At 42.2% G+C, this 25906-nt stretch overlaps 1 protein-coding gene across 1 annotated transcript in view; it reads right to left on the bottom strand.

Annotated features, from left to right (window-relative positions):
- The window catches only part of Col4a3 (collagen type IV alpha 3 chain), a 132364-nt gene that overhangs the window by 6396 nt on the left and 100062 nt on the right, over positions 1-25906 (bottom strand). Inside the window, exons 35-48 of the mRNA XM_050160995.1 lie at positions 21772-21870; positions 20856-20945; positions 20433-20572; positions 18176-18302; positions 16194-16274; positions 15751-15849; positions 15180-15227; positions 12087-12272; positions 11796-11926; positions 7122-7194; positions 4992-5063; positions 4779-4904; positions 3886-3984; positions 206-418 (exon numbers count right to left, since the gene is read on the bottom strand). Of these exons, the coding sequence (XP_050016952.1) occupies positions 206-418; positions 3886-3984; positions 4779-4904; positions 4992-5063; positions 7122-7194; positions 11796-11926; positions 12087-12272; positions 15180-15227; positions 15751-15849; positions 16194-16274; positions 18176-18302; positions 20433-20572; positions 20856-20945; positions 21772-21870 (1584 nt within the window). The remainder of the gene's footprint in view (positions 1-205; positions 419-3885; positions 3985-4778; positions 4905-4991; positions 5064-7121; positions 7195-11795; positions 11927-12086; positions 12273-15179; positions 15228-15750; positions 15850-16193; positions 16275-18175; positions 18303-20432; positions 20573-20855; positions 20946-21771; positions 21871-25906) is intronic.

The raw sequence follows: 25906 nt of genomic DNA on the forward strand, positions 1-25906 counted from the left end.
GTTGGGGCAAAAATTGTTGGCATTGACCAACCTAGGTGGGTTCCTTCTAGCAGTTTACACATCAGGGTGAAAAGTAAAACTTGGGTTACAATTGTTTCCTCAAATGCCCCAGAAGACGCTAACAGTTTACAGTGACCTTCAGAGAAAGCTCCCATCCGATAAATATTTTAGAGTCTGCATCATAGACTGGAAACTAGAACCTTACCAAGGTCTTGTCCGTGTGCACGCTCATTTCCTTGCACAAAAAGAAGAGAAAACCCACTGTAGAGCAGCTGTGTTCCTTCAGGACATGAAGGAATGGCTGTGGTTTGACTGTGTCGGGTGAAGACAAATCCTTGCATTCTTGTCCCAGAGGCAGGTGTTCCCCTGTCTCCAGGTTTTCCCTTTAAGCCTGGCAATCCGTCTAATCCAGGCAGTCCTTTGAAAAACAAATTATTCATGTTGCAACATGACCAGACTCTCAAACCTGTTTTCCAAAGTAGCAATTTAAATCAATTTATGTGGCCCTTAAGCCTCTAACGTGAAATGGAGTCTTAGGAAAGAATGGGGGTTATAAAATGGCTAGGCTAATTTATTTTAGTTATCAAGAGGGTTAAGAACCACTAAGGAGCTTACTAAGACATACCTGGGTGTGTCTGTGGAGTTTTTAGAAACAATTAGATCATGAGGGTTCTATCCTAATGAATGGATTGATGCCCTGATGGATTCATAGATGATGATTTTATTGGGAGTTGGTGAGGGTACAAAGTGGGGTTTTTTCTTAAATACTGGATCTTGCCTTAGTCCTTTCTGTAAGGCTTTTCCTGTTTTCTGTCTTCCATGCAGTGAGCAACGCTCCTCCACCATGTGGCATCCAAGCGTAGAGCCAAACAACCATGGACTGAGCCCTCCGAATCCAAATGCCAAAGTAAATCTTTCCCCCTCTACATTATTATTATTTTCTACTACTACATTATTTATAACAGGTGTTTTGTTCAATGACACAAACATAAGGTATACAAAGGAAAAATAATATTAAAGATTAGTTTATCACAAGATGCATCTTATCAAAGGTACTTGTATGTATCTTGAGTTTTTGAGGTCAGATCTTTTTAACCCTTGAATTCCCTTGGGATGTCTGGCATAGCATCCTGCATTTGAGTTGGTCGTCCTCGTATACATTTTGTATGTATGAATGAATTTGTGAATGGCTTGCCTGACAATGTGTGTGTATGGTGGGGGGGGGCACAGAATCAAATAAAATACCTCAACGTGTAAGGCTGTTCAAGTAGATAATAAAAATTACAAAGTTTTTGATAAATTCAGAAAACAATTATGTAAAACTTTGAAAGTTCTTTCTAGAGGTGCAAACTTTCAGAAAGTGTCTGATACATTAGCAAGGCAAGCAGACTTCTTTCTACTGTAACAAGGGTTCTTGGTTATCCGGAAGAGTCACAAACCAAGCAGTATTTATGCTTCGCCTTTCCTCTGCAGTAGGAGGAGGCTGGTTTACTTTTGTCACTTCCTAAATCAGACCCAGTGAGTTAGGGGTCTCTCCCCTTCTTCCCGTCCCTCCGTCTCCTTCTGAGAGCCTCACAAGTTCACAACGGCCTTGACTTTAAAACATAGGAGGCAGACACATTCTTTATGTTCCCTGACCTCTGCTCTTACTCACACAGGGCGATGATTGGTAGTGTTGTGGTTTGAATCTGAAGTGATTCCATAAGCTCAGAGACTTATGGTTTGAATGCTCAGCCATTCCTTGGCTTGTTGCCCTATTTTAAAGGCTATGGATCTTTAGGAGGTGGGGCCTGATGATTTGACCTGCTAGTAAGTCTAGTTTTATTTGCCTGCTGACCCACGAAGAGGTGACAGCTGCTTCTGTTGTCACAAGGTGTCCTCACTGCTGTACCTTTCCTGTTGGTGACAAATCTTCCCTCCCTTAAGTTGCCTCTTTTGAGGATGTTCATCACAGTGGTAAAAAGCTAACTAATATGGACCTTAAGCAGAAGATGCATTCTAGTGTCTCCATGGCAACTGTGAAATGATTGGCTGAGCAGGGCAGAAATTGGGGGTAAGATTTCATGCTCATGCAGCCAGACAGTGGTGGTGCACACCTTTAATCCCAGCACTTGGGAGGCAGAGGCAGGCAGATCTCTGTGAGTTCAAGACCAGCCTGGTATACAAAGTGAGTTCCAGGACAACCAGCGCCACATACAGAGAAACCCTATCTCAAATTGTGCCCCCCCCACACACACAAAAAAAAAGATTTCATGTTCATACGCACTACCCAAACTCTATACTGCATCTCTATAAATCTAAGCTTGAATCCTTGTATCATTCCTATGAGGCCTCTATAGTTTTAACTATTTGCTAATCAATTCCCAGCACAATTTGATTTGAAGTATCCTATGCTTACTGTCACCTCATAAAATACAGCTTTGATAACAGGAAAATTTGTATAAATTAATAGAACCATTTACAAAAGCACATTATGAATAATGTCAAATTGTGTTCTTTAATGTAAATTCCTAGCAACACTAGATGAAAAATTAATATTACAATTAATATTATAGTATCATATTTGAATTGAAGTGCCTAGTCTAGCTGGGAAATCATACATAGAAGTTATGCTTTCATTAATAAAGTCAGTAATCTTAGGCAGTTAGATATTTCAGTATTTTCCAGAGGGGTACTTTGAAACTTTTGCAGAAGATAGAATTAGATACATAGCTTATATTCTAAGTAGAACATTATATTTAAGAGACTTTTTTTAAACAGAATATACACCTGAGTAACTACTTGCATTCAAAATAGTATAGTTAAGAGGTGACTTTCCTAAATAAGGAAGCAAGGTTGTTCTATTCATGCCAAGGTAGCATTTAAAAAACAAACAAACAAGCAAACATGCATTTATGATGTTTACAAAAGACAAAAACCCCAACTTAGCATGATGTACTTATTGAGAACCAGACCAAGCCAAGGAAACACTAATGTACAAAGCAGGAACATAGCTCCTTCTCTAAACCAGAAACACACTTGACAGAATCAGTAAAAGCCTGGGGCCAGGGCCTTGAGCGCTTTTCCCTGAGACCCTGACCTATGGAAAAGGAACACAGTTCTTTCTCGAAAACCCAGTATATACCTGGCAGAGCCATATTGATCTGGGGTGAGGACCTTGGGGGAGCTGTGACTTAGGATCCTGAGAACTAAATTTTTCCCATGCTAAGGAGCTAAGGCTATCAGTCCCAAGGCCGCCCTGTGCTCAATCCCTGATGCCCTTCAGGTATCCTGTGTTCTCCTTGAGCAACATAGGTTGATTAGCTTCCCTCTAGTCCTCCTGTTATAATGATGTCTTTTCACCACACGGTCCCCTTTCACCCTGGAAATGGTACATCAGGTGCTGTACTTCTTAACCAGCTTGCCTGGCATAAGACATAGCTTATGCAAGACCTCCCTATCCCAAACTTTCCTATCTTCTTATCCTCTGATCTCCTGGCCCTCCCGCTTAGGATCCTGTCACTGAAGAGCCCCTGCTGGTCCAGGTCACACAGCTCCTGTAAGAAACTATTAGCCAACAGAACACCTGTAGGTAATTAAGGAACAATTTGCCTTTCTGAAAATAGGATACGAACTAGTGCCAAAGATTTCTGCCGTGACTAAAAATGAAGAGTACATCTGCCCAAGGCAGACTGGATGGTATAGTCCAGCCATTTGTGACTGTTCTTCCTTCCTAATGAGCAGATGGCACCCTGCCTTTGTTCTAATCTGAACAACAGCACTCACCAGAAGCCCCAGAATGCTCGCTCTTTCTTACAGTCACATGATCACTCACAAGCATAAGTAAGTCTCCTCTGAACCTTGATACAATCCTGCTTCGGGAAGGGAGGCAAGCTGCATGTTTACCTTGCTGGCCTTTAGAGCCTTTGTTGCCCCTTTCACCAGCTGCTCCTGGAGATCCTGGTTTTCCATCCTTGCCTGGTTTACCTTTTGGTCCACAGGGCCCTAGGCAAAAGGCAGTGTTGTATGACATGCTATCATATTAGAATAAGAGGTCAGGCTGCCACCCATCTGACGAAGCATAGGACTTTTGCATCCTAGGAAGCCATGTTTGACATCCTAGGAAGGCCTTTAGTCCTGAGCAAACATGTCATTGTGCTCACCGACTTCCCAGAATGCCTTAAGAAACTATGAATATATGAAACTGTGTGCTGCCTTGTGTTGTTGTTTTGTTCAGAATTCACAATGCCCATGGAGTGATCAAACCAATAATACCTTTCTTATCTCTCGTGTGATTCAGACAAACTTAGAAAACAAAGTCCTGTTCAAAAGTCTTTTCCAATATGCTAATATGTGAGGGGTTAGGTTCAATGCCCAAATCTCAGTATTCTGGAAAGGCTTTGAAGTCATTTTTTCCTAACACGTGGCTATACAAATTATTAGATGCATCCACATATGCAGAATGTGGGTGTAGTTAGGCATTCATTTCAAACCTGAACCCGAGAACTGGCATTTGCCAGAGACAGATATAATACCTTTCTCCTTATCAAAACAAAGCAGCCTTTTAAGGAGTGTTTTTTTTTCCTACTTTGTACCATGACTAGAGGCTTGTATAAGGGTCTAAACTCTTTTTTTTCCTGCTGATCAAGGGTAAATGAGCCCAGTCCTAAGCTGATTTACAAAACATTGCAGTGTTTGGTGTTTTATGTGGAGTTGTCTTGTCTGCTTGCCAAATGCTTCACGGACTTTCTTCCTTCACCCATTACTAAGGCTCCAGGTCACTGAGGCCAGTCTCGCACCTGGGATTCCAGGCGGTCCCAGTGACCCAGGATCTCCTTTCATTCCTGGCTGTCCAGGCGGACCAGGTGGCCCTGGGCTTCCCGGAAGGGAGATGATCTTACGTGTACCAGGTTTTCCACGTTCACCTATTAACATAAACACAATGAGAAGATGGCTTCAAGAAACTACTGTTCCTTTAGAGAGAACAATACTAGAGAAATAGATATAATTACCAGGTGGTCCTTTCGGCCCAATGGGTCCTGGATGTCCAATTGATCCAAGAAATCCTGGATTACCCTTCTCTCCTAAGGAGGAGAAAGAGGAAGAAAGAAACAAAGTGGGGGAAACCTTATATTTTACTAGTCACAGGGAAGTGTTCCTGAGAGTTCACTTTTTGAGTTCAGGAACCAATGGACTATTCAAGTAAGTTATGAGGTCCTATTGAACCCATGTTAAGACCTCCTGATGATCTTTTACATATGTTACCTACTTTTTTTTTTTATCTTGTTCCAGCTGTACAGATAGCCCAGAGTTCATTATATCAGGAATTCTCATGTACATTTAATTAGGTTCAAAAGTGGTTAACATTTCACTTCCATTCATAATCTTTTATACAGATAATAATAGGTGACCAAGAAATAGCCATCAATTTGGAGAAATACTCCTCTTAAGACTATTAAGGTGCATAGACATGGACTGGGCATGCAGCCTTTAATCCCAGCACCAGGAAGCTGAGGCAGGTGGGTCTCTGTGAGTGTGAGACTAGCCTGGTCTACATAGCATGTAGCCTTTAATCCCAGCACCAGGAAGCTGAGGCAGGTGAGTCTCTGTGAGTTTGAGACTAGCCTGGTCTACAGAGCAAGTTGCACAACAGTCACTACTACATAGAGAGACCCTGTCTCAAAACAACAGCATCACATCTACTTACTTAAGATACTTTAATATTAAATATGATACCAATGGGTGAAATACAGTTTGGTTGGACATAGGCTGCTGGTCTTTAGTCCCAGCACCTGAGAGACAGAAGCGGGAGGACTGACTGCAAGTTTAAGGCTCTCTCAAGAAAGCAAAACAGAGAAAGCAAGCAAACAAACAAACAAAATAATTAATTACTGCACCAAAAGTTACCTGACAACTACTTTAGAACTTGTCCATTTACTCTGAGAAATGAAAGAAAATATGAATGTTTACTTATGACTATGAGAAGCAACCTAAATATTTTGGTGATGGAACTTCTTTCCAAATAAAGTAGTGAAATCTCATAGTTGATCCAAACCAGGGGTTTGATTCTGAAAGCTAACTGGTTGTGTCCTGTGGGAGATATCACAAGGTTGGCTGTAGGAATCTCCTCCTGCTTACCTCTATATACTTAAAAGCATCAAAAGATGCTTCGCTTTAGTGGAGCCTTTATATGCTTTTCCACTGTCCCTGTTTTTATTCTGAAACTTGTGAAGATGGTGTCATTAACTTTGCTCAGGAAGGCCTGACTGTATTCACCCAACCCACACCCAGTGGGGCACCTCACCAACACTCATAAAGATTGATCGTCAGCTAACTGCCCCTTAAAAGTCTGGAACCTGAAGAAACTCTAAAAAGATGTTTTAAAGCCCATCTGGTCCTCCTTTGAACCTAGAAACAGTTCTCCTGCATGGAAACTTGGCCTTGTTCATGTGGATCCAATTGTTCTTTAGTATTTCTATAGCCTGTGATAAGAGATCCCTGCCCTTACGAAAGTCATACTGGGGGGAGTAGACAGTTAAACAATGGGACAAATTTTAAAAATTTGCATTATGTTGTAGACACTCCCCATCCCCACTCCTGGGGCCTAATTTCACTGCATAACTCTGGGAGGCCTGGAATCCACAATATAGAGCAGGCTTGCTTGAATTTCTAGGGATCCTCTTGCTACTACTGCCTCACAAGTGCTGAAATTACAAGCATATTTTACTGGCATATCACAGTAAGATTATAATGGCTTGGGTTTCAGTTATAGAGTCCTGATGAAGCTTTGAGTTTAGTCCTTATACTACAAATAAACACATCTACATAAAAATTCACTTGAGCCACACTAATGGTCTGGTGGCTGCTGTTTTAGATGTTTTTAGCTTTCTAAATTATGAAGTTGATTGAAGAGTGCCAAAACCTTCAAAAGGTAACACTTTCAATTGTCTCTAATTTTCTTATAGTTTCCATTATTATGCGGTAGCTTTTACCTCAGCCCTGTGGGTTCAGGTGCTAGTGGAGTGCTCAGATTTGTAGATCCTCACCCCACTGTCTCTGGTGACCACACAATGTGCAGATTTACAGATGTGATCTGAGTAGCAGTGACTGTATTTGTAAGAGCAATAGTGTCAAAATAGTACCTTTTATGCCGGGAAATCCAGGGAATCCCGGATCACCTCTGAGACCTGGAAGACCTGGGATACCCGGGGCTCCCTATATTTGAGAAAGGGGAAGGGGCAGAACCACAAAATTTTAAAAACACAACACTCATAAAATTATTTTTTAAGCAAAAGATATAACTTTATATTGGATAAGAATAAGGAGAAATTAACAGATATCACTTTTACCTATCAGTTCAGTATTTTGCCTACTTATAGCTCTTATACTCCCTAGAGTTCTTCTTAGGACTATTTGAAACAACACACAAACATGCACACACACACACACACACACACACACACACACACGTGCTTGCACACGCATGCACATACACACGCTCACACACACATGCTCTCTCACACACACACTCTCATACTCGCACACACGGAACACAAAGAGCAAACTTGCCATCCAATGTTAGTGTACACTGTTTTAGCTTTGAATGCATTTAAACGGAACTGCCCTGAATTTCAGGTCATTTCAGGAAGAGCAAACCTGTGATTTTGTGAAGACAATGAGAGCCATTGTTGAAACCAAGTGTCGTTCTGCTAAACTGGCAGTGTTCTAAATTCCTCCTGATGAGGGTGGCAGAGAAGGAAACTGTCTGGAGATGGGAGTGGAATGGAGGGTAAGGGTAGAGGTTGAGCCTGCTGAGTAGAAGGAGCTCACATTGTTGTGGGAGTAAGAGACACTCAAGGACAGCCCTGAGAGAAGAAAGGGGGCAGGGCTTCTGAAAAGAGAAATACTTTAGTTCTACTCACATTATTCCTAGGAATTGAGACAGAATGCTATTGAAAACAATGAACTTAAGATCATGAAAAAAGTGCCAGGAATAACAAAGGTTGCCTTAGAGTCAGCTGCATCCAAAGGAAAAAGACAGTAGTCCATTTGCTGACATGATATTGTATGAGGTTAAAAGAAGAGAGAGAGGAAAGGGAACCCTGTGATCAGGGACTCAGGCTTCTGACAACTGCCTGTTCTCTTTAGTAAAAAGTAGCAAAGGAGAGTCAGATACCAGGTTCAGCCCTCGGGTGGCAAGGGAGGTCATTTTGTGCAAAGAGGGAGTTGTTAAGAGGGCTTATCAGGATGTCCCTCAAGCTGAATCATTTTCTCTTTGGAAATGACCTTGAGAGCATTCAAAGAATCAAGACAAGTCCTCTTTGCAGAGTGGACTTTCTATCTGCCAGTGTCCCTGGGAGAACTTTAGATGTGATCATAAGATCAATACCGAGACCTTTCAGAGCATCAGAGGGTACATGAGTGACATCTACAGATTGGATGGAGGTGATAATATCTCAGAAAGTAGATTCTAGAAACCAAATAACAAAAGAGAATAAAAGAGTTTAACACGGTTCCTATTAGTAGCCATGCCCCAGAACCTCCATATCCACACCTAGTGAGGGTATTAAAGGTGGGGTGGTGGGTTGGGTCATAGAGAGTCTGTATTTTTATGTGTTCTCTCCACTGTGTCTTTGTGGTCACAGTGGTTGCTACAGAACTCTTAGCTCCTTCTCCAGCACCATGTCTTAACTGCAAGCCACTATGCTTCTTGCCATGATGATAATGAACTTAACCTCTGAAACTGTAAGTCAGCCCCAATGAAATGTTTTCCTTTCTGAGAGTTGCCATGGTCATGGTCTCTCTTTACAACAATAAAACTCTAACAAAGACAAGGTGGTTATGAGCTGTCTGAAGTGTGATGTGGGTGGAGGGAACTGAACCCAGGACCCCTGGAAGAACAACAGTTGTTCTTAGCTACTGAGCCATCTCTCCAGCTGTGATGTATTGTGTCTTAGTCTAGTAAATGAGACCTTCATGACCTCTTTCAGCCCTCTGATCTTTGGTTCAAGGTCAACCCCTGCCTTCAGTTTGTACCCCCCCACCCCATACACATGCACAGTGTCCTTGCCTTTCGTATCCTCCTGGATAATTGGTGTGCATCTTTTCAGACTCAGGCCCTGAGCGCATTGCACAGAGGAAATGAAGTGTCCTTCCTGTATTCCTTCAGCTCCCCACCTTTCCACCTAGCGTGCAGTGTGAGAATGACACGTCTCAGTGTCTGCCTCCTTCACGTTAGGATGCCTTGACTGGAACAGGGCAGACACTCCATAATGAGTATTGAACCACAGCTGCCTATCCAACACCTCTTTCCAAGAGACCGAGGAAAACAGAAATGGGCTTACTGAATGGGTCACTAAGAGAATTCAGGAGAGGTGGGAGAGGTTGAGGGAGAGGCTCAGAAATGAGAGGTCTTGGGCTGGAAGCCCAGGAGTTGGCCAGAGAACAGGATGGCATCATTGGAGGTAAATGTAAAAGTCCTGAGCTTGCATCTCAAACACCAATGGCACAAAGCTAAACAATGAAACTGTGGAAGAAACACTGATATAGGAGAAACTCAAAGTAATAGAATTGGTGTCATAAAGGATTTACTAGTAGATTTGCTTAGGAGACGTTTATCACATTTGGCTGAAGGAATGCTGTCTCCAAACTACACCAAAAAGAAGTTGCTAACCAGGCCTGTTAGAGATAAGCAAGATTGATGATGCTAGGATGTAAATGTTCACCAAGACTGACCAGACATTAGGCTTTTCACCAAAGAATATGCCTCTAACAGGATGCTCAAGGGGAGGGGCAACATGGAGTCACAAGCCATGTTAAGTCCTCACCTGCCATAAAGTCCCTGGTTCTCTCCTTGAGAAAAGCATAATTCTGTCAGCTGGCCAAAATGAACCTGGGTAACAACTATTTGGAAAAAAAAGTACAACACTGGTGTGCTTGAAATAATTCTAGCAATATCTTTGTTATAGAAATCTCCCATTTGCCTACGTAGCCAGATTTATAGTCTCTGGTCTCTGCTTAAGTTGTTCAGAGTGTAACCTGGAGCCATGGCTAGAGAGGGTTTGTTTGTTTGTTTGTTTGTTTGTTTTCCCTTGTTTTGTTTTTGGAGTGGGATAGATGATAGCGTATGTGAAATGCATATAAATTAGTAAAACCTTCTATTGGAGACAAGCTTCTCTTGGGCCTTAGCTAGGGCCGAACACGTGCCAGTAAAAAGCCTTTTCCTTTATTAATTTATAAGTATGTGGAGTGACTTCTCTCTGGGAAGGAAGATTATTTCTACAACAACATTGCAGAAGGTTTGAAGAAAGGTCTTGTGAGCCCAGCTGACTCTAAGCTCCGTGTAATTCCCAGTGTGGCCATGAGTCAGCTGAGTGGCCATGGGAATTTTAGGTTGAATTCCTAAAATGGTAACGTTTGGGTCAGTGAGACACTTCTTTCTCTTAGCCACTCACTGGGGGACTTAGCTCTTATTTACTCCATGGTTTTTCTACTGCTGGCTTCATTTTAAAGGATCTTGCTGTTGAGCTGGGGTATAGTCAGGGTAGAAGAAAGGCTGATGAACAATGAAACATTCTCTCAGCTCTTTCATCATTTTATTTTAAAAGTAAAAATATACCTGTCATAGCTTAGTTCTTTAAAAAAAAACTTAGCTGGCATATAGACAAAAGGTATGATATAAGATCTAAAGTGTCATGCAGATGTAAGCCACAGTTATTATTTGGTGAACTTTATAAGGACATTATTTATTTGTAGATAATTCAGTAGAGCAGAGAAAAGCAAACTTGGGTAGTGATGTGTGCTTGGAATTGTTGCCCAGTAGGACACAGAAGAAGTTATTACAAATCTCCCAGAACCAGGTATAAAATAATAGGAAGACATGGAAATTACATTCAAACATTGGTGCTATGTGGTGGGTATAAAATGGACATATTTATAGGCTAGCAAAGGTTATTTGGAAAGCATATGAATATGGTACCATCAAAAATGGTAAGCATCTTGAGGCAACTGTCAACCACCAGGTGTTTAATTTTTTTCCCGCACTGCAATAGCTCAGTGTTTAAATAAGCAAGTGTCAGAGGTTTATACCCTGTAGATCCATGAGTTAAAGGCCTTTTGTAGAGGTGAAATCTTTGCAGCCCTTAAAATTTTTTGATTTCCTGGCCTCTGTGGGATCTTGGATGCATCACTGCACAGATGTGTCATCACTGCACAGATGTGCCATTACAGCACTGCACAGATGTGCCATCACAGCACCGCACAGATGTGTCATCACAGCACCGCACAGATGTGTCATCACAGAACCGCACAGATGTGTCATCACAGCACCGCACAGATGTGTCATCACAGCACCGCACAGATGTGTCATCACAGCACCGCACAGATGTGTCATCACTGCACCGCACAGATGTGTCATCACAGAACCACACAGATGTGTCATCACTGCACCGCACAGATGTGTCATCACAGAACCACACAGATGTGTCATCACAGCACCACACAGATATGTCATCACAGCACAGATGTGTCATCACAGCGCCGCACAGATGTGTCATCACTGCACCGCACAGATGTGTCATCACAGCACCGCACAGATGTGCCATCACAGCACCGCACAGATGTGTTATCAGTAGTATTCTGATATCAGTGGTATTCTGATATCAGTGGTATTCTGGGTGCAGCTGATCATGCACAACAGTTCATCAGAGTTAATAGGTCATGAAGAGTGAACAGGTATGACCAGAACTGAGATATACAATATGGCTGCAGTATAACAACAGTAAGTCACAAGTGTATTAATAACATTACACACTCACCGGGTGCCCTGGTGGGCCCATGTCGCCTACAGTTCCAGGTAGACCTTTGGGGCCAGGTAGGCCCACAAATCCTTTGTCACCTTTTATGCCTTTTATGATAAGTCCTGGAGGTCCAGGGGGACCTGGCTTTCCTGGATTCACAAAGAGCCCATTAGAGTTGCCAGTAAGGGATTCAGGAGAGTGAGTCATGAGAGTCAGGGATAGGAGAAGAGTGAAGAAAATGAAACGAGACAAGAAGCTCTGAGGTAATGTGAGGAAGACAACCTCTGATGTCAAATGTGACTTTCATACCTGGACTTCCACTTGGGCCAGGAAGACCTCTGTTTCCTTTTGGGCCAGGGACAAATGCCCCAGGTAGACCTGGTGGTCCTGGGAGTCCACTGATGCCTGGGGGTCCTTGAGGTCCAACATCTCCCATGGTCCCCTTCCTGCCAGGAAGGCCAGGCAAGCCTGGAGCTCCCTTGTCTCCTTTGACACCTGCAGAGAAGAAAGCTCGGCTATGTTCAGCGAGTCCGGTTTGAGGACTACTGAGAACTCAAGAACAGTGGCAATGGGTTTTTGATCCTATTGCACGTACTAACTTTGTGGGAGCCTAGGCAGTATGGATGCTCACCATACTAGACCTGGACGGAGGTGGGTGGTCCTTGGACTTCCCACAGGGCAGGGAACCCCGATTGCTCTTTGGGCTGACAAGAGAGGGGGACTTGACCGGAGGAGGGGGAGGGAAATGGGAGGCAGTGGTGGGGAGGAGGCAGAAATCTTTAATAAATAAATAAATAAATAAAAAAGAAGAAAGCTCGGTTGGGTTTATAGTGTGTGGTTAGCTTCAGTAATGTAGGAACTTTCTTTGAAAATGTTTAAATTCATAATTTATTTGCCTTTTTAGAAAAGAGACTGAAGAACAAAATTGTAGGTCTTCCTTGGCCTAGGTGTTGATTAGGAAAAATCATTATACAATTACTAATCTTTGTTGTCTTATTTTATTTGGTATGTGTGTGTTTCATGCTCCTGTGTCTTATTTTAATGAAAATTCTCTCTCAGTGAACTTAGAGATCACTGATTTGTCTGGAATAGCTGACTACCAAATTCCAGGGATCTGCATGTCTCAGCTTTCTGAAGTGCTGGTATTGCAGATCCTGCATGCTTCATGCTGACTGAGCCATCTCCCACTCTCTCATTGCTTAATTTTAAAGTCAAAATATACCTGTCATAGCTCAGTTCTTTAAAAGATACATTTAGTTAACATGGAGACAAAAGGCACGATATAAGATCTAAGCTGTCATGCAGACGTAAGCCACACTCATTATTTGGTGAACCTTTATAGTGACATTATTTATTTATAGATAATTCAGTAGAGCAGAGAAAAGGGAAATGTCAGGGTAGTGATGTGTACTTGGAATTGTTAGACACAGAGAAGTTATACTCCTGCTCAGTCTCCTGAATAAATCTTCCCCACAGCCATGATACTGCATCCAGGAGGAATAAACATAACAAGAGATGTGAAAGACGACCCCAGAAAGGTCACAGCTTAGTACCAGGTATTATTTACCATCTCAGCAAACCTTCAAAAACTCTGCCTTGACATTCCTGGATCAAAGATGTAGTAGGGATTGAAAACAACCTCTCCTTTTCCCATCTCGGTTTTTCTTAAAATTAAGAAATAACTTATGTATTTTATTTTTTTGTGTATGGGTGATTTGCCTACATGTGTGTATGTGCTCCATGTGTGTGTATGGTGTCCAAAGAGGCCAGAAGAGGACATCAGATCCCCTGGAACTCGAGTTATATTGGTTGTGAGCCATTATGTGCATGCTAGGAACTGAACCCATGTCCTTTACAATAACGGCAAGTGCTCTTAACATCTAAGCCATCTCTCCAGTTCCCTCTGTGGTATTCTTGAGAGGAAATGCATGACTCTGGAAGTGAGGGTGAGGCCGGTGACTGGAGGAAAGTCGTGGGCAGAACACTGTTGGAGAGTAAAGACCCGGGGTGATAAAGAAAATGAAACCGGTGGATGCTAAGCTGTAGTCTATTGTGTGTCCACAGCCTTTAGTCTATGGTGCCTGTAGTTTATGCTGTGAAAAAAGGTGGTCAGAAGACTTCAGCTTGTTTCTGGCTTTGTAGCATTGTCTGTGTTCGGCAGTGACCTCACACACTCATATTATGGATTTTCTATTACATTTTTTGTTGAAATGATTCCTTATTGTCTAATATGAGTTCTTTTAAGCATATTGGAGAATAAACTAATTAAGCCAATCCCCATACTCTAAGTTTCAACGAACTCTTCATGTTTTGTTATCCCAGAAGCATTGAGGCACATGATCATTTACGTGACTGGACTATCTGTTATTTTTAATTTAAAGCTTTTATTTGTTTTTTTTTTTTTGTCTAAGGTGTGATTTTTTTTTAAATTTTATTTGCAGTCAAATGCAAAGTAATGCAATTACAACATTTCCTTTCAGTTTTGAACTTAGCCTAACAATATGAACAGAAACATTTTGTTTGCCTACAACTCTACTACAAGACATTGGGGGAGGGAAAGGCCCTATGCTCGTCAGGGTTGGAAGGCTCTGGAAGGTGCATGAATACTGAGATTGACCAAAAGGACAATCAAGTCATTAAGAAATAAGGGGAAAGAGCAGCTCCTGTCTCCACTCCAACTGCAGCTCAGTCCAGTTCCACATCAACCTGTCCTTTGCGGGTTCTCATGACATCATTGTTCGTTATGAATAAAGTGTAGTAGATGCTTGAAACACTCCTATAGACAAGGCTAATAAAGACCACTCAAAGGTACAAACGATCTGCTGTCTCTTTCTCTATAAAATGGAAAAGAGATCAAAGAGTCTGTTTCTCTTATGACATTATCCTGAGAAAGGCATGCCTGCAGTTGGTCAAAAAACATGCATAGACTTTGAGGAACATGTTAGATAAGTCGTCTTGTCTCAGGTGTTGAGAGAGGTACAGTATAGCCCTTGACAAACCATAGCATGAACTCCAAGCTCAGTGCAGGGGCTAGAATCTAAGTGGGAAGGGGCAGCACTACCACTGTATCTCAACACAGGAAGGATGCTCAGAGGGAAACCAGCTCCCCCTGCATCCTTTTAGGAGTCGAGTCATTGAAACAACCAACTAACAACAACAGCAAAACAAAGATATACAAATTCTTTTTATCTTTACAAACTTCCACAGAGGGGAGATCCCCAAAGCTAAGTCACAGCTTTGGATTCCTTCCTTCGTTGTGATAATAAAGTTTTAATTGACTACTAAGACCTTAAATACTTAATGCCACCATGAGGGCATCTTTCACTTGCCAAGTTACATTGTCTGGTAAATCAAAAACAGAGAACTAGATTAAGTTAAGGTCAGGGAAGAAGAAGTGCCTACCTGGAACACCAGGGCTCCCTTTTGGGCCTGGATGGGCCCCCAGCAAGCCTGGAAGAGGTAATTTGGGTATATCAACATTCAATTCATCTTAGTACATCTTATATATGAAGGAAGTACAATTGACCAGTGGATCAAATGTTAAAAGTAAGGACCAGTGAGGTAGCTCTGTGGGTGAGGGCTCATGCCTCTCAGACTAATGACCTAGAATCAACCCCCTAGGACCCTTGTAGGGTAGGGATAGAATCAGCTCCTGTGGTTCATCCTGATTTCCACATGGAACAGCATGAATGAAACCTTACACATACACGTATGCACACAAAGTAAATAAATGTTGGGTTTTGTTTTTATTTTTGTTTTCATTTCCTGAGACAGGGTTTCTCTGTGTAACAGCCCTGGAACTAGCTCTTGTAGACCAGGCCTAAAGCTCACAGAGACCCTCCTATCTCTATCTCCTGAGTGCTAAAAGGCATGCACCACTACCACCAGGCTGTTTTTCTTTTTCTTTTTTTCCCTTTCTCTCTCTCTCTCTCTCTCTCTCTCTCTCTACCTCTCCCTCTCGCAAAAGCTGTACCTGTTTCTCCCTTTTCTCCGGGTGGACCAGGAATTCCGTCACGGCCCTGGTTACCTCTCATACCCATTGGTCCAGGAGGTCCTAGGAATCCTGGAGGGCCTGAAACAAACAGAAGTCCAAACCACATCATTGAAAAACATGGCCTCTTTCCTTCTATGGCCTACGGTGAACACCAGGGAGATAGGTGGAAAGTGCTCAAAGGTACTGAGTTTTCAGAACCGTTGTTTGCGGAACTGCATAAAATTAAAAAAAAAAAGTATGCCCAAATTAATACTCTCATGAGATGACCACATGGTATTTTATACTGGTAGATATGTTGATTAAAAAGGCGGTGTTTTCAACCCCACTGTTCTGAATCCTATGGGAGAGATTAGACAGTCTAACCTCAAGAAGGAAGTGTGTTTTCTTCAGGCAAGGGAACAGAATAAGTTTTAAAATGAAACCTGGAGGGCCAGTGCTTCCTGGAAGGCCTGGGAAGCCCTTCTTTCCTTTAGGACCCAAATCACCACCAGGACCCAGATTCCCTGCAGATCCAGAGAAAGGGCAGAGAAAAATAACGTTGAGATGTGAGTGGTAGTTCCTTCAGCCACTGAATCAGCCAGTTCCTGCCTCAGCCATGCTCGGGCAGCCCTCACAGACATTCCTGCCAGATCATCTCAGACATTTCTCCTGGGAAATCACACAGGTGTCATCCCCTCATATGTTGAAGTCCCGACACCCAACACCTCACAATGCCATTGTATTTAGCAATATGGTTGTTAAAAATTGGGGCTGACAAGATGGCTCAGTGGGTAGAGGTGCTTGTGGCCTAGTCTGACAACCTGAGTTTGACCCCAGATACAATGTTCAGTATCTGAGGTGCTGCTAAGATCAGGAGCCATCTGCCAAGCTATTGAACGCCTCAGTGTTGGAAAATGTCAGTTAAATGCTATCTTTATGTAAGTCTGCAGTTGTAACCAAATAGTTCAGCAAGTTTTTTTTTTCAGGTTAATTAAATATTTTTTTTTCTTCCCATTTTTCCTTCCTCCTCCCAGGGCTGGAAATTGAACCTAAGACCTTACATACGTGAGACAAATGTTGCACTACTGAGCTTCATCTCTAGCTGAGCAATGGTTTTTAATAAAACAAAATTAAAACCTGCTATAAGGTAACATGGACATCAATGTCTAAGCCAGATATAGGCCAGGCAAAAAATATTTAAAATAACACTACAGGTGGAATTATATTTTCCCCAAATTTATACATCAAAGTCCTAACCTCCAATACCACAGAATGCCATTGTGTTTCATAATATGGTTGTTAAAAATTGGGGCTGGCAAGATAACTAAATGGGTAGTGAAACCTGCAGCCAAGCCTGACAACCCGAGTTCGAATCCCGGGATCCACATGATGGAAGGGATGCACTGATTCCCACACGTTCCTATCCAAGTTATCCTCTGACCTCTACATGAATCCTGCAGCGTCTACATACCACACTCACATGCAATAAATAAATAAATAATGCAATTATTAAAAAGTTAAACAAAAGTGAGGATTGTAGCCCAACACTTGTGGCATCTTTGTAAGAAATTAGGATGAAAACAAAAGGGGGGGACAAAAAATGGTGGCTCTAGCCACATCCCAAGGTCTCACAAGAACGAGCCTTATCAGCATTTTGGTCTTAGAGTTCTGGCTTCCAGACTGTGAGCAACAGGCTTCTGTTAAGCTACCCAGTCTATGCATGCATTACAAGTCCTGCTAGCTATGTTATTCTAACCTAAGACTGTGCGGGAAACATATCATTTCAGGCTTCTTGGCTGAATTTTTTGAGACAGAACTTCAGATGTTTGATTACAGGAGCAGGTGTTTAGATTCTGGTCCCCTTAACAGTAAAATGAGGCTGCTGCTGATTAATTTGCAATTTTTAGTGCAGTAGAATGTGAAGTTAAAAGTTTAATCAAAACAGTTACAGTATGTAAGTAAGCGGAAGCTACTCATTCCTTCCTGGTCACCCAGACCCGAAATAATCACACAAAAACTTTATTAATTGAAACACTGTTTATCCTATTAGCTCATGTTTCTTATTAACTAACTCTTACATCTTGAATTAGCCCGTTTCTATTAATCTAAGTATTGCCACTAGGCTGTGGCTTATGGGTGCCGGCATGTTTCTCCTTCGGCAGCAACATAGTGTCTCCCTGACTCAGCCATCTTTCCTCCTCTATCTGGTTGGAATTCCCACCTTACTCTATTCTACCCTGCTGTAGGCCCAGAGCAGCTTCTTTACTAACCAATGGTCATAAAACATATTCACAGCATTTAGAGGGGAACCCCACATCAGTATACACCAAAATTGTAGCTTTCTGTTTACAGAGATGGTTCTAAAAGGTAAGGGGCATCCTATCCTCACTGTTTCTACCTTTCCAAACTGTAAAACAGGGCTCACCTGGGTGGCCAGGACTTCCAGGACTCCCAGGGGCTCCATCAGGTCCAGCAAGTCCCGATTGTCCAGGTGGCCCAGGTGGGCCTCTCTCTCCTTTCTTTCCTTTGTCACCTGGCAATCCTGGATCGCCCTTAAATTCAGTCAAACACCTTTAAAGTTCTCATATAAGCAGGACATGTGGTTAGGAGTAAGTAAGTTATTCATTTATCAGTCCCTGCTGAGTGTCTGCTACAGGCCAGGACCCTGAATGTATGGGACTAGGTTAGCTGCACATTTTGTGAGGGCCAACGCAAAATGCAAGTGTAGCTCTCTCTCTTTTTAAAGACACCGAGAGGGTTTCGAAAGAGCAATAGCAGGACTTTTAACCAAGATGGGGTCCTGGACAGCACGCGGTCTATGTGACGACAGACTGTCCATACATGATGCATACAGCCCCTGCCTTCATGGACCACAGAGGCCAGCTGGGAGTTAGGTATAAAAAAATCACACAAGTAGGAAACTACAGAAACTGTGCCGACTGAAAGGGAGCAGGAAACAGGCTAAGCAGAGAGGTGTCCTGCGGATACAGAGCTTAAAGGCACTTGTATGCATATCGCATGTTTAAAAACATCCTTTCACGGATGTACTCTTCAGTACGCCTGTATCTCAGATTGATGGTACTTCAGAACATGCACGGCTGATGGTGACTTACAAAGTTTCCAGCCCGCTAACTGGAATGTATTATCTTCTTACTGCAACTCCCTAACCCGCTAAAAAAACCAGCCTGAGGCCAACGGAGAACACTACAGGTTCCGTGTGGATGTTACCTGCAAAACTCTGAGCCTAGACAGAGCTGGTAGAGAGCCGAACAAGAATCCAACCAAATAGGACTGCTCTTGGAGAAAATACCCCAGTGGAAGGCATCTCCCTGGTTTTCTGAAAACCAGTTAAAAATAAGGGGGGAAATTGTGCTCCAAATAATGAAAGTTCCTTTTCTTGAGTCTTGGTCTTGCCTAAAAATTTCCTTCTCGTTTTGACAATGACTACCGCAGATGATGGAAATAATAACAGCAATGGTTCTTCATTGCTGCCTTGAGACAGGGTCTCATGTGACTGTCTGAGGCTGGCCTCGAAGTTGTGTGGTCAATGGTGACCTTTACCACTGCTCATCCCGTCTCCATCTCCCAAGGACTGGAATTGCAGGTGTGAGAGAAAGGGCTAATCTCCTGGCCCAACAGAGATGACTTCTGAGAGCTTTATTTTCTGAGTGCTTTAACCCTTGAACAGCTCACAAAAGACATCTGTTTCCTTTACAAAAACACGCACTCAAGGACTCAATGTCCAATTTAGCAGATTAGTGGGATACTGCAGATTTCCCCAGGGAGGATCAGAGTCCCATGTTTAGAAGCTCTGCTTACTGCAATGTCTGTTAATGGCTCTGTACTGTGCAGCTCTGTTTCTTAGTGTTAAGTGAAGAAAGAAAGACTGGATGGAAATAAACCTAAAAGAGCAACCAAGCCGCGCTCAAACATCCAGTTGCTGCCACACATACAGTGTTTTATTAGCCAACCTCAGTCTGATGGAACACAAGCCCTGAGAAAGATCACTGCAACAAGGCAACAGACTTCTGTGCAATGATGTGAAAACATTCCAAAATCTGATACCAAAAGGATACATACATACAGGCATCTTAGGGTCTTGTTTACCTTTTAATGATGTTGTATAGGTATTTTAGTCTATGCCTTTTATTATATATTAATAAGACAAAGAATTTTGCATGTCAAATGTAAAAGTTCTGCATTGAAAAAAAAAAAGCAAGAACAAAAATTTTATGTGAGATAAAGCCATGGTTTGTAACTGGAGGATAGAAACCCTGCCCTGTCAGTTTCTGTGTGCCTATCATCACTGCCCCCTACTGGGAGCACACTTAAACTGCAAGGATGGAGAAATTTCCCAAATTGAGAGCATGAGACAGCCTTAGCTTCAAAATAGGAATATGTTAAAAAAAAATCATAACTGCCCAATTGTATAGAAATCCCTTGTTTTCTCTTCTGCCCACACTGAATCTGGTCATTTAATCCCAGCACTCAGGAGGAAGAGGCAGATGGATTTCTGTGAGTTCAAGGCCAGCCTGATCTACAAGAGCTAGTTCTAGGACAGACACCAAAGCTACATAGAAACCCTGTCTCAAAAACAACACAAAACAAACAAAAACAAAAGCAAAAAAAAAAAAAGGACCACCACTTTTGCCAAGATGTAACTATTTCAGTGGTCTATATACCTTTGGACCCTGTGGTCCTGGCCTTGCACCTTCTGAATGACCTTGTTCCCCCTTATCTCCTTGGGGACCACGACTCCCTGGAAGGCCTGGTCTTCCAGCTAGACCTGGTAGTCCCAAAGTTCCTTTTCTCCCTTTAGGGCCTGAAATGAGAACAGATACAGGTAAAACAAGTGAAGGAAGAATCTTAAAGTATCCCATGTATCCCAAGCATTAAGATGTTTTTCACAATTCTAAGCTATATAATGTATGATTATTATAGAACATACGGAGATTCTTATCACTCATATCTAGACCTTTGTCTAAAAGCAACACTTAGTAACATAAACTTTCTATTAAACGAACAAAACAATCTGAAACACAGCATGTCTACAGTTTGACTTGTCATGAGCTCAGTGGCTCATAATAGCAGGATCACAGTGTTACCTGGCACACCCATGTTCCCCATGATTCCCGGCATGCCGCCTGGCCCTGGTCCTCCAGGATTCCCACTGCGTCCCATGTCTCCTCTAGGGCCTTGAGAATAAACAGAGTCACTTATGACCCAGCTCCTGGGCTCAGCACATATCTTCTGCTCGCATGAGTGGACAAGTACAGAATTTTCTATTAAATGAAAAACTAGAACAATCCAAGACATAGAGCAGTCTACAGTTCTGACTCATGAGCTTGAGGGCTTGTCATAACAGGATGATAGTATTAGCTGGAGCTCCATGGAGTTGATAAGCACAAAACACCTAGGCTAGCTGGCTAAGCTAGCTGCCCTTTCTCCTTCAGCTAGGGCTCCCCCTAGGACTGGAGACTCACAATGTGGAAAACTGGATAAAGCGAGAGTCCCATTTTTAGACCTGCTTGGAGCCGTCCTAGGACCAACGTCAGCAGAGGCTCCTCTAACCGACCACACAGCAGTATCTCTCTGACAGCAAACTGAAGGGCAATTGCCGTCTAAGTCATCTTGCTATTGGGGTTACTGGGAGGAGGAGAGTACTTTAATAGCTTAAAATTACTTCGCAATTTACAAAAGGAAGATGCAAAAGTGAAAATGACTAGAGCATTAATTAATTTTTGTTGCTGACACATTAAAAATAAAACTTTGAGGGTAAAAATGGAACCACATGTAAGTTATATTTTAGGCAGTAGATGCCAGATACCAAACACCTTTTTGGTTTAATCTAGATCAATGCTAGCTACCAAACCCTTTCTTTTTGGTTTAATTTAGAGCAACTTTCTCCTGGAACACTTTCAGGGTAGAGTTTATGTTTAGCCAAAGTCTAGAAGTATGTTCATTACAGTTCAGTCTAGGAAAGCTTAGAGAATGATGTTTTTATTGAAGAGTTAGCCTTACCTGGAGGGCCTGGAGGCCCAGGCAGTCCCTCAAAGCCTTTCAGACCTGGTAACCCTGGAATGCCTCTGTCTCCTTTTTCACCCGGATTTCCTACAAATCCTAGAGTTAAAGAACAAATTTTAAAGACATGTGTCAGTTGTAAAGCATGTGTCTAAAATTCATGAGGCCCTGGGTTTCACCCGGTGAGAAACAAACTGGAAGCATCTCAGGCTCACTCTCATCCTGGTCTAAACTGATAGGCTATTGACTAATGCAACATCACACATTTATCAAGAGCACGGGGAAGCGTGGGCTTCTGGCTTTTTTGTCTGCTTGTTTTTTTAAGAGGAGCCGAATACACTAAGATGTAGGAAGTATTAGCATAGCGTCTGCCTTGAGACAGTTCTCCACCAACGATGGCAACTGTCATCATGAGATGCATTGCAGTGATGTTTAAAAGGTTGGAGTGTAGCTCAGTAGTAGGTCCCTTCCCTAATAATATGACAAGGCACTGGGTTCAATCCCTAATGCTGTAAACAACCATAAGGTATTTTAAGATTTTGTAGCCAAAATACCTCTTCATTTTTATAGTCAAACAGTATACTGCCCAATTCTTATATAAACACTTCTACCCTCAGTCCATTTGTTAAGCTTTACTAGGCATTGTGTAGGTCAAAGACCCTGACGTGACTCATACTGTCACTCAGCAGTAGCACTGAACGTAGTCTTGCATGGCTAGGAAGATCACTAACGTTCCAGGACACCCTTTAGTCCCTAAAACTTGACTTTGATTGATTTATTCCCCTGCTTGTTTTTATCCACAGATACTCTTTTATCAGCAACCCATTACGAACTTCCTCAACTGCATGGAACATTCTACAGCCTCTCCTTGGCCTGGCTTTGTGCCTTTTCCCGCATATACACTTCCATCCTTGTGGATTTAGTGTCTAATTAACAGACAAGTCTGGTGCTGTTTGCTGGAAATAAACATAAGTCACGTTCTTCTTCCCAGGTTTTCAGTGCTTAATTGAGGAGACAGCCAAGCAACAGGCAATTGCTGCACAGTGAGATTCGTTCTGTAATGCAGCTGGGCACCGTGGACAAAAGGGAGGCTTCCTGGAAGGGGTTCTGTTTTGTGGCTCAGCCATGAAGACACGAAGCTAATTGGATGAAGAAAGTGTGGGATGAGACAGGATTTCCAGACTAGACAATAGCCTGTGCACAGAAAGGAGTGGTGAAGGGGTGAGGTTGTTTCCTCCTTCGGTTTTCCGTTGATCATCATCTAAGAATGTGTGCTGTTCAATGCCTGTGTTTGCTCTCGCCTGCAGGCTTGATTTCTATTCATTCATCCATGCAAGTGCTTATTTTAGATTTCACTCAGTATCATTGCATGTCTCTCTGTGTAGTTGTGCATGGGTGTTTATAATGAACCTGTGTGCGTGTGATTGTGTTACTGCCTGTGTCTGGAGGGCAGGGTCTTTCTTTCAGTCTTCGTGTGGTTCTTCTCTGAGGTCTCTAGGTTGACATGGCAAATACTTTCACCACTAGAGTTATCTTGAAGGCCCTGGCTTGATTTTAGATGGCTAGAGACCAAAGGATGGTTTGTAAAACTGTAACAGTATAACAATGTAAATTATTAGAGGGGTTATAAGAACAAATAAAGTCAAAGAAAGTGTACAATAGAGCCCTCATGAGACCACAAAGCCTAACATTTACTACTTGGGTTGAAACAAGGTTGAGGTTCCACTAATGTTTATTTCCCCCAACTAAACTATAAGTTTCACTATTACCAGGAAGCTGTACCTATGTATTCAGAATAGAATAAAATGCCTAACACAGAAACATTAAAAAGTAATATAGACTTGGCATGTTTCTGGAGGCAAGATTTGTACACAGCTTAAGGAGGTTGAGTTCTTTCTAATGCTCATTATTTTTAATTTCACATATGAATACAATGTTTCTAGATATTGTACACCACTCCTCCCTTACTTCAACAACTACTGGATACACTCCTCCATCCATAACCTTCTCCCACTTCCTCTTCTTTCTCCTCCTCCTCTTCCTTCTTCTAAAATAACCCCTTGGGTCCAATTAGTTCTCCCCATGTATGTATAGGTCTTGGCTACATCCCCTGGAACAAGGGTAAGCTGTCATGGGCCACGCCATTGAAACAAAACAAAACAAAAAGCAACTGGCCCCCTGTCTTGAAATTGCTAATTTGATACAACCTAGAGTCACTTGGGAAGGGAGAAGCTCAACCGAAGAATTGCCTTGATTGGATTGGTCTGTGGCCATGTCTGTCAGACATCGTGGTTGAGGTGGGAGGGCAGAGCTTTTCACTTTTCATGGGTAATAAACACCATCTCTAGATATTTTGTTCTGGGTTATATAAGAAAAATAACTGAGCACGCCAGAGAGGAGCCAGTAACCATCATTCCTCCATGGCTTCTGCTTGGTTTCTTCTTGAGTTCCTGCCCTAACTTCCCTTAATGTTGGATTGTGACCCGGAAATGTAAGCAAAGTAAGCCATTTCCTCCCCGTGTTGCCTTTGGTCAGAGCAAGTTAGAACATTCTCCTTCTTCCAGTGACCACCAGTTGCCAGAAGGTCTTCAGCTAGGAGTGGAAGCCTCAGAAAGACTTGGAGCCAATAGTTACTTGCTTGTCTGAATTACACTCACAAAACCTTTTTTTTTTTTTTTTGGAGGCTCCCCTTGCTATTGCATTTGCTGAGTTTTCTGCTTCCCTCATCTCTCCAGTGTCTGTGGTCCAGACACATGGCAGCACACCCAAAGAAGGACAGGTATGACCACTGGAACCAGCTGCTGCTTCTCACAGGAACACTGGATAAACACACTGGATAAGGGACTTGACCTCTCAAGTCCTATGTATGAAATGAGATTAGCAATGGCCGCCTGATTTCTCAGCCACATATGATCTTTCTCCACCAGATCCACCTCCTTGGCTTACTATGAGATTGAGTTAATATTTATCAAACCTACGGTAGTACCTGAACATGACATATAGACCTTGGCTAAAAAGTATAATATTTCTCATTTATGCCTTACATTGTTCATGGTTTTTTGTAGATATGTCTATTTCCCATGCAAGTTTCTCAAAGTAATACAACCACCACTGATTTGTATCTTCCATGTCTCCTCCACATCTGGAGTGAATGTCTCTGTGTTTAAAAATCACATTTAAAAAAAGGAGGTTTGTCCTGGCACACCAGTGCTCAAGAGGTTTACATCAGGAGAATCTTGAGTTTGAGACCAGCCTGGACACACAATGAGTTCAGGGTCACATGGACTATATAATGGGGTCCTGTCTCAAAAACAGATTTTTAAAAAGTTGATTGTGCCGATATTAGAGAGGCTTAGATAATATGTTCCCTTTTGCTGTTCTTGAATCTGTGATCCTCAGCTATATGCTGAAAATGCTGTGACAACATACACCTTCACCACTCTGCTTAAGTAAATGACAAAAAGTTTTTCCTTTCTCAAAAATAATTTGGCCACCTGAGTGACTCTTTTAAGAAGAAAACAATATTGTTTACCTTACTAAAATGACTTTCATAAGACTATTTTCATGCAAGAATGTAAATTTACATTGAGCAGATTCCCCTGCAGACCCTAGTCCACCTCCTTTTTTAATCGCCTGCTCCCACCAGCCCTCTTTGTTTCCTTAGGCAGCTTTGCATATAATTTCTCATTCCATGAACACTATATGATGGCGTGGATCCGCACATGAGAGAAGCATACGGCATTTGTCTGAATCTGAATGCACTTAATGTAATTCTTATTGGTCACTTCCATTTTCCCACAAATGACCTCACTTTGTTCTTCTTTATGCCTCTGAAAAGAATTGCGCTGTGCACATACACCACTTTCTCTGTGTCCCTCCCTGTGTTAAAGGGCTCCTAGATTGCTTTCAACATGTGATGCTCTGAACATTGCTGTGTGAGTTTCATAGAAATAGATGTCATATTTACATAGACTTAAAAATCTGGGCTTTGAGGTATCTGATTAAAAAAAAATCAGAACCTGGAAACAACTTAGATGCCCTTCAAATGAAGAATGGATGAAGTATGGAATATATACATATTAGAGTACTACTCAGCAGTAAAAAACAAGGACTTCTTGAAGTTTGCAGGCAAATG

Source organism: Alexandromys fortis, unplaced genomic scaffold, assembly GCF_014885135.2.
Source record: "Alexandromys fortis isolate MF-2015 unplaced genomic scaffold, M_Fortis_MF-2015_v1.1 scaffold_98, whole genome shotgun sequence".
Classification (NCBI taxonomy): domain Eukaryota; kingdom Metazoa; phylum Chordata; class Mammalia; order Rodentia; family Cricetidae; genus Alexandromys; species Alexandromys fortis.